Source organism: Otolemur garnettii, unplaced genomic scaffold (genome assembly GCF_000181295.1).
Source record: "Otolemur garnettii isolate 467f Iridium unplaced genomic scaffold, OtoGar3 scaffold00024, whole genome shotgun sequence".
Classification (NCBI taxonomy): domain Eukaryota; kingdom Metazoa; phylum Chordata; class Mammalia; order Primates; family Galagidae; genus Otolemur; species Otolemur garnettii.
In genome coordinates, this window is record NW_003852419.1 from 6,879,535 (window position 1) to 6,888,627 (window position 9,093).

Here is a 9,093-nt window from a genome sequence, read left to right on the forward strand (position 1 = left end):
CCCTGACGGAGACCTGGCCAGGGCAACCTCACTTACTTTTCAAAACAAGAACTCATATAAATCTTTTCTAATTTTGCAAGTGGAGCAAAGTATAAAGCTTCTTGTGAAAATGATCCTGTTTGTAACATTGTACTTTCCCAGACTTAATGGCGCAGTTAACTGATTTAATGAACAATAATTTATTCAGAAGAGGGCTCACTCATTCAATCCACAAATATCTACTAAATTTTATAGGCTCTGTGCTGGTGCTTGGAAGATAGAGACACAAATATGATCCCTGCTCTCCAGAAACTTAATGGTCTAGTAGGTGAGACAGATCCAGAGTGCACTGTGGAAAAGTGCTTGTACAAACACATACTCTAAGGGATCCCAGAGACAGGGGTGGTAAAGCACCTGGGTTCTAGGGAGCTCTTTGCTGCAGAGCTGATGCTTAAACTTGGCATGGAAGAATCAGTAGGATTCTGTCAAGAATGGAAATAGCAAAACTACAGGCATGTGAGTGGGGGAATCTTCCCTAAACTTTGGGGCTGAGAATGGTGAGGGAAGGGGTGGGTGTGTGTGGAATTTATCCACAGCACCTCAGGGTGTTTTCAGGCATGACTGTGACAGAAACATACTTAGTTTCAAGAAGGCAGGCACGCTGGGCTGTGGGGAGGAGAGATTTGGGAGTAGATTGTAGACACGGAGATTGGGAGGAGGTAAGAGGTGCTGAGTCAGGGTAGTGACAGTGGGAGGTGAGGGCTGGATGAGGAAATTCAGAGGAGGTGTGTCCAAGACAATGACAGACTGTGGGCAGGAGGGAACAGGAGGGGATCCCTCGGGGCTCTGGCTTTGGCAAATAGGTGGGTGGTGGTACCCTTAGCTGAGATAGCCTGGGATCCTCTCATCATCTATCCTTTTAAAATCTGTTCCCAGCCTGGGCTGCATGATAGAATCATTAAACCTTCAAAAACTATCCACGTTTAGGCACTGTTGTGTACCAATCAGACTCAGCCCCAGGTGCAGGTGTTTGTAAGGCTCCCCATGCAGCTACTGTTGAGAACTATGACCTGGTGGCTGTCCTATGGAACCTGTTATGGTCCCCGAGGCAGAGATCATTCCTCTCTGCTCTGTGAGCTCTGTATTTACTGGCAGTTGAGCTCACCAAGAACAATGATAAGAGCTGGACATTTCTAGAGAAGCGGGTGGGTTGGTCTTGATCCTTCCAGGTCTTCAGGAATTATTTTAGAAGACGGTCACACCATCAGGTCCACACAGACCAATATTTCACAAGTATTTCAATCAATTATATGGTGATAATTCACTGCATCAATCCTTTGGAACCAAACGGCTTTTGGAGATCTAGTCTGTGGGCAAAGAGGTGGCCCAGGGAACAGGCAATGGGGCTGTGTTGGGTGGAGCCCACAGGGTAGGGGCAGGACATTTCTGGGCTCATAGGGCCCTGCCCCAAGACTGCTCCACACTGGCACGGGAGGGTGGTGCAGAAAGTGAGAGGGTGACACAGGATACTGCCTAGTTTCCCTCTTAAGATGTGGCATGGGAGGAGTAAGGTTAGGGCAGAGAGGAAATCTTTCTGAAGCTTCTGCGTGTCCACGCACCTTGTTAAAATGTAGATTCTGATTCAGCCGGTGAGACCTGGGATACTGTGTTTCTAACCAGTGCTCAGGCCATGCCAATGCTGCTGGCCTGGGGACACACTCAGAGTCAGCTCTTCAGTTCCTTCAGCAGTGAGCAGCTTTTCATTTCCCAGCCAAGCTTGGCTTGGGGCAGTAGCTCCCCACTTCCTTCAAACTAAGGTGTGAGTGACGAAGAGGAGCTTAGGTTTTGTTGGGGGAGGGAGAGAGAGAAAGGGAAAAGGAACGGGAGAAAGAGACAATTGAGGACAAAGGAAGACTGTTGCTTTTTAGGGTTGATTACCAACTATGTTGGTCTCCGACTTCCCAATTTTTCTCTTTTTCTCTTTCCCTTTTTTTTCTTTGCTCTGTGTCATCTGCACACTGGTTGCTCTCTCCCCCTTCACTTATCATCCTCCTACCATTCATACCCTTCAACCCTCAACAGTTCAGTTTCACATGTGTGATATTTTGGTTCAAGAGGGACTGAATATCAACTAGACCTAAGAGTCTGTGATTTCCCTTCTTGGGAGTTAGGGGAGAGAATAATTACCAAAGCCCACGAGTGCCCTCTAGTGGTAATTACTGAGATAACACAGATTTCCTCTCGTTTTTTTTCCGTCAATTTGACAGATACATGTATCAGACCTGTGCTAAGGACACATAGGATACCGGTTCTTATGGAGCTCAAAGTCTGAAGGCGGACTATGTTATCAAACACTGTAGACCATTAGAGTTTCCAAAATCCAGGAAAAATATGCCAGGAAACTTGAAAGGAAAAATGCTGTCTTTTAAAGCTCTTTTATATTTGCACTTTGCTGCCCAGAGATTGAGTTCTGAAATGAGAGGTTTGGAGGTTACTGATAACATTACTGGTTTTCCAGTCATGACAGAAATCATTTTAGCTCTGGTGGTGAGAAACTCAACTGCACTAGGTGTAGTGACGTTGCAACACCTGTTAGTCTGTGCACGCCGTGTTTATCTGTTCTCCAGCTGGTTAATGTAGTGGAGGCTTCTAGGTCTGTAGAGCCCACAGATCTTGTCCAGGGGACTGTGGCTCCTGGGTCCCTCTGCCAAACAGGTCCCCTACAGTTCGACAGTGAAAACCTTCCACAAACTAGTGTGTGTGTGGACTCGGTCTCCTGAGCACTGGGGGGCAGCCCTCGATCCCATGTGGTGGCCTGAAACTCTGTCTTTTCAATCTGAAAGGCTTGGAGGTGCCACTTTCATAAAATGCAGGCAACTGTCCGCAGCAACCTTGGGGACCCTAAATTCATGTGAACATTAAAGTTCAGTGTTGCAGGGATAATGCTAGGCCACGTGAACATTGTGTTTTTGAACAGGAATGGACTTTGTAAAATACCTCATTCACCTTATCCTCAATTTAAATGTGACAGAAAAACAGAAGACACAAAAATGTAGCTACTCTCTCTCTCTCTCTTTTTCTGAGACAAAGTCTCAAGCTATCACCCTGGATAGAGTGCTGTGGTGTCATAGCTCATAGCAACCTTCAACTCAGGCTCAAGCAATCCTCTTGCCTCAGTTTTTCTATTTTTTTAGTAGAGATGGGGGGTCTCACTTTTGCTCAGGCTGGTTTTGAGCTCATGAGCTCAAGTTATCCACCCGCCTCAGCCTCCCAGAGTGCTAGGATTACAGGTGTGAGCCACTGTGCCTGGCCTGTAGCGGTTCTTAAGACCAGAATTTTGCATGTTAGAAGCATCAGTACTCCGTTTTCTCTTACTAAAAGAATTGTTGAAAAACAATGAAAAAAAATGTGCTTACTTTTATTTTCCCTCGAGGGCAGGTTATTGTGTACTTTGTGTTTCCCCCAGACTGAAGCCTCCTGGTGTTTCTGTTCTGGTTTTCTGCACCATTTAGCTCTGTCAATCAATTCGTAAATTTGGCTTACCTGCTTTTCATGTGGATAAAAAAGCTGACAAAGCAACTCTACAAAATAAATCGCTTTTTTCTCTTTGTGAAAAAACAACTGTCTCTCTTATTGTTTACCAGTTTTTAAGAAAAGCAGGTAGAAAGGTTTTGTTTCCAACGTTTTAGAGTTCTAGATCCTCAACTTGGGTTTAATTTTTTCCTTCAGTTTTCATTGCAAACCTTCTGTGGATAGTTTTTTCCCCATAAAATATGAATATCGTATCATCTCCCGTGTCACTTTCAACTTTAAACGTACAGAATTCAGCCCCCTTTATTAGCAAAAGTTACAGTAATTAACTAGTAGTGTTGGATTTATAACTGAATGGCACTTTGCAAAGTAATAGTGTATGTTCAGCCCGTCTGTATTGCTATAGCCCCAGGGGTCTATGTGGCTAATGCTCACAACTTTAAAAGATTCAGGTTATTGTCGTTTCTCTTATTTTAAAATGGAGAAACTGAGACTTAGATAAGCTACTTGTCTAGGGTAACACAGCTATAGGTAGCAGAACTGGGATTGGACTCTGGGCGATCTGGGTCTAGTGTTTGTGTTTTTAATCACTTTGCCATAATGGTGCCTGAATCAAGTGTAAATGAACTTACTATATCCTCACCGCAGCTAGAAGACGAGAAAAGTAATGGAGAGTACAATCTCTCCTGAGCATGTGCGTCTGTGAATGAAGTTATCACTTGCCTGCAGTGCTCTGGAGTTAGAGCACCTCAGAGGCCACTGTTGTCCTATACTAGCTGTTAGTATGGAGACAGATAATGAACATCAGTTGGTTAATTGATCGATGACTTTTCAGGGCCTTTTATAGCCTTAGAATTCTATTAGTCTCTCTATAAGAAACCGATGGTAAGGAATGAAAGGCAATTTATCTTTTAAGAATTAAGTGAAATCCTTTAAACTCTTGTTTTTGTGCCTAGAGCTATGTTCTGATAACAATGTGCTTTCTCCAGCTATGTTGGGTGGCACGGTGATTTAATATGGCTTTTGAAATTCCTGTTCTCTCATACATTTATTTAAGTAAAGACAGCTGCATCGGATAAGTAGATGCTATGAACAGTGCAACAGAATCATAGACCATTTGTAAAGTTGCTACAGTGATTACAAGAAAATATTTTTTATTCCATTATAACAAACACACACAAAATCATATGACTACCACCTAAAATCTTTGAGTATGTCTAACATCTCTGGGTCTGGCACAAAGCCCAGCCTGGCGTAGTGTTGATGCTCAATAAATGACGAACTGAGTGAACACAAATATTAGATTGAAATATTGAAGGCCAATATGCCCATTTCCATATTGTACATCTGTCCTAGTCAAAGTGTTTCAGAATGATGAATGAGAATTACAGTAGTGAAAAATAATCTGTTCTAACTGGGAAAAATTATTATGGAATGTTTCTGAAATGTAATAAAATTTCACCAACTTTTAAAAATCAGACTTGGTTTATTTTCACATTACTATAAATAGAATGGTAGAAAAATAAACAAATTAAGAATGATTATAAGCGTTTACTCAGTCCATTTAGGTGAAAGAGGTTTCTCCAACTCCTAAGTGCAATATAGCCAAATAAGTAATATGTAATAAAGTCAGACTTCTTTTAAAGCTAGTACTTAAAAATTACAGCTTCCCCCAGTTAGTACCAAAATGTAGGTTTCGATGGTGTGTTGTTTAAATGGAACTCTCACAGCCATTGTGTTAAGGAAATTGCTTATTAAGGAGAGAAACCAGTGCCTTTTATGTTTAAGAGAAATGTCCAATGGCCGTTGAAATCCCTTGACGATTTGATTTTTTTTTTTTCAAGGTCTCGATCATCCCCATTGTCTGTCATACAAACTAGAACTTGGATCAGATCAAGAAATTCCCTCTGATTGGTATCCATTTGCTACTATTCAGTTTTCAATGCTTGGCAGCTGTGCCTCACGGGCCTCAGTCAGGTCTCTGGGGGTGGAGAGTGACGTCCAGCCACAGAAGCATGTTCAGCAGCGGGCTTGCTACAACCTCCAGGTACGCCCCAAAGCCCCTGGGTGCAAGTTGGGACTTCTGGAATTCTGACCTGATTTGCTTTGAACTATTTGCTTTGCCGTCTTATACGACTGTGTGTGTGTGAGATATTTGACCTAGGGGGGAACTCAGCTATGGAAACTTGATGGTCACCCATGTGCTTTGTTCTTCTCTGTTATTCTCTGTGGGGGACACCTAATAATTCAGGTTTCTGTGGAAAATGGAAAATCAAAAGCAAATTCACATTTTAGAAGCATACTTAAATATTATCACGTTAGACTACCATGTCCCAAAATATGTCCCATGAAACATGCGTCCCATATAATACCCCAAGAAAAAACTAAGTTGGGGAATGCCGTACATTCAATTAATGTTAGATGAAGAGAAGTCCTGCAATAAAGATACTTGTTAAATTTACTTACCCCAGTTTTCCCCAACTCACTGGCTGTGGAATCCGTGTGGGTATGTGTATGGAGAATGCCCACCAGCATCTTGTGGAGTAGCATTAATCAGAGTACTCTTTTGGAAATGCGGAGTGAATCTTTGACAACAGTTTTAAATGTTCACCGTCAGCTCTTCTGCACTCTCAGGCCGGATGAATTAAAGAGCGGCATACGCTTAACATCTGGTACCACGCTTGTTCTTCTTGTCTTCAAGGTTAGGAGATACATGTATATGGATAACCTCTAATGCTTGTTTCTGGTGGTATCTCAAAATGGTGACATATGCTGCTGGTTTTGTTTAAAATTTTTTTTTTTTAAACTAGAAAGTATTTAAGAAATCACTGAAATGAAACAGCAAATAACAAACAGGTGGTTCCGTCTGGAATTTGTATATTTCCTTTTGACTTTCACATTGAATGACATCTTATACTTCCTAATAATATTTTAAACTCTGGCTTGACTCCCAGCTGTAATCAATGCTGTTCTGATTTTCTACTCATTTATTTCTATCTAAAATAGTGGTATTGGCTGGGCATGGTGGCTCACGCCTGTAATCTGGGAGGTCAAGGTGGGTGGACTGCCTGAGCTCACAGGTTCAAGACCAGACTGAGCCAGAGTGAGACCTTGTCTCTAAAAATAGCCTGGTGTTGCAGCAAATGACTGTAGTTACAATTACTTGGGAGGCTGAGGCAAGAGGATCGCTTGAGCCCAAGAGTTGGAGGTTGCTGTGAGTTGTGATGCCACAGCACTCTACCCAGGGGGCACAGAGTGAGACTCTGTCTTGTAAAAAAAAAAAAAAACTAATGATGGGTACATCATGTCCCATGCAGCCCCTTTAACCTGAAGGACTTAATCCTCTAGCAGCTGGCAATTGTGCTGTTTGAAGACAGCTGCTTTGCTTGAGGTCATGCCCTCTTTCTGGATGAGCTGATGTCCAGTGACAGGAAGATGATGAAAGAGTATAAAGGTCCCTTTGCCTCAACTTGGGCTAACTTTGCAGGGCCAGCCTGGGTTCAGCTATTTCCAGGCAAGAGCACTGGCTAAAACCTTTGCTTTGCAGCCCAGCTTCTCCCTGTGCCCCTTCTGCTTCCTTCCCTGCCTCATCCTCATAGGTGTTGACCCCAACAGCATTGCCTCGAACTCTCTGCACATGAATCTCCACCTCAGAGTCAAATTCTTTTTTTTCTCCCTTGAGAGAGGGTCTTGCTCTATTGTCCAGGCTGAAGTGCAGTGACAACATCATAGCTCACTGTAACCTCAAACTCCTGTGCTCAAGCAATCCTCCTGCCTCAGCCTCCTGAATCACTGGGACTACAGGCATGGACCAATATGCCTGTAGTTTAAAATACTTTTTTAAAATACTTTTTTTGTAGAGATAGAGTTTCTCTATGTTGCTCAGGCTGGTCTAGAACTCTTGGCCTCAAGTAATCCTCTTACCTCAGCCTCCCAAAGTGCTGAGATTACAGGCATGAGCTACAGTGCCCAGCCAACAAATGCCAAGAAGAGAATAAAATAGGGCAACAGGATAGACAGTGACAGAGGGCTTCTTGAAGGACCTCTGTGAAGAGCTATGACAAAATGATGTAAAGGAAGAACAGATGGTTTGGCTTAGCTGGTCTACTAGTCCAGTTAGTTTTTTTTTTTTTTTTTTTTTTGAGAAAGAGCCTCAAGCTGTCCCCCTGGGTAGAGTGCCATGGCATTACAGCTCACAGCAACCTCCAACTCCTGGGCTCAAGCGAGTCTCCTGCCTCCGCCTCCCAAGTAGCTGGGACCACAGGCGCCCACCACAACACCCGGCTATTTTTTGGTTGCAGCCGTCATTGTTGTTTGGCGGGTCCGGGCTGGGGATTCGAACCCGCCACCTTAGGTGTATGTGGCTGGTGCCTTAGCCCATTGAGCTATAGGCACCAAGCCAGTCCAGTTAGTTTTACTATTAAAACTAGTTTGTTTGAGTTAGAGAGCTAATTTTGAGTTTGTTACAAATCTAAGGTAAGCCAATCGCTGGATGTGTAATACTGCATAGAAGATACTTGGGGGGATAACTGATCACATGTCTAGCCATATCTGGAAATGTCTTATCAATATGTATATTCTGTACAATCTTTTCAAGATTTGACATTGGAGGCAAGGAGAGGAGGATTTGGGAGGGGTCTGTTGCCCAAAAGGAGAGCAGAGAGCCTCACTTGGAGATACTGTTAGAGGGTGGTGGGATGTGTCTTCAAAGGGTGAGATGGCTGCAGCCCTCATACATGGTATAGGGCTGAAAGACCTGAGTTCTGCATTGCATTTGTTAATACTGCCCGTGTTTTGCTTTTGCATAACAGGTTGAAATAGAAAAGAAGTGGATTAAAATCGACGGGGAAGATCCAGATAAAGTTGGTGACTGTGTAACTCAGTAGGAGTAGCAAGGGTAAACAATGATGACCCACTTGCCAAATTTGTAATTCACAGAAGCCACACCAACCAAGTTCTGCTCCTGTATAGTGGAAATGACTTCTGAAGCGTGAGTGGGCTTAGGACAGGTCTCTGGCTGTGCTTAGACCTAAAACCAAACAATTTGTATTTTATGCTTTTGTATGTTCTTGCCCTAGAGGTTTTATCTAAAATGTGTCTATAATTTGTGTGATGTTTTGCTTTCTATTAAAACTGAAACTTAAAGGCACTGTTATTTGTCGTATGAACTTACAGCCCGGTTTGGCTAAAGGGCTTTTGATTTTTGTTTACTCAGTGGGTGACTCTTTTGCACCCTGGATCCCTAGATGGTATGTTCATTATTCCCATCTCTTCTTGCTGTGTTGGCACCTGTACTAGAGAGTAAAGGAGTCAAAGGAGACATTAACCAAAGTACTTATTTTCCCCTTTTGCTCACTTGTGAGCAAATGTGACTAGGTATAGACTGATGTGGCAATCGCAAGCTAATACAGACATCTAGTTTTGAATTATTTATCTTCCTGTTCTGCTATCACATTGGTAAGCAATCACTATCTGTATTTGGTACCTATCTTTCCCCCACTGTATTATCATTTTCAAAATATGTTGTATTCTGTTGTGTGCTACAAACAAGCTGATGTACATTTTTAGTATAAGTCACTCTGA

General features: G+C 42.8%; 1 protein-coding gene across 1 annotated transcript in view; it reads left to right on the plus strand.

The window, feature by feature from the left end:
• STON1 (stonin 1) overlaps positions 1–9,072 on the plus strand; it is a 25,112-nt gene extending 16,040 nt beyond the window's left edge. Inside the window, exons 3-4 of the mRNA XM_012804004.2 lie at positions 5,355–5,557; positions 8,322–9,072. Coding sequence (XP_012659458.1) covers positions 5,355–5,557; positions 8,322–8,396 — 278 coding nt within the window. The 3' untranslated portion in view covers positions 8,397–9,072. The remainder of the gene's footprint in view (positions 1–5,354; positions 5,558–8,321) is intronic.
• Positions 9,073–9,093: the final 21 nt, after the last annotated feature.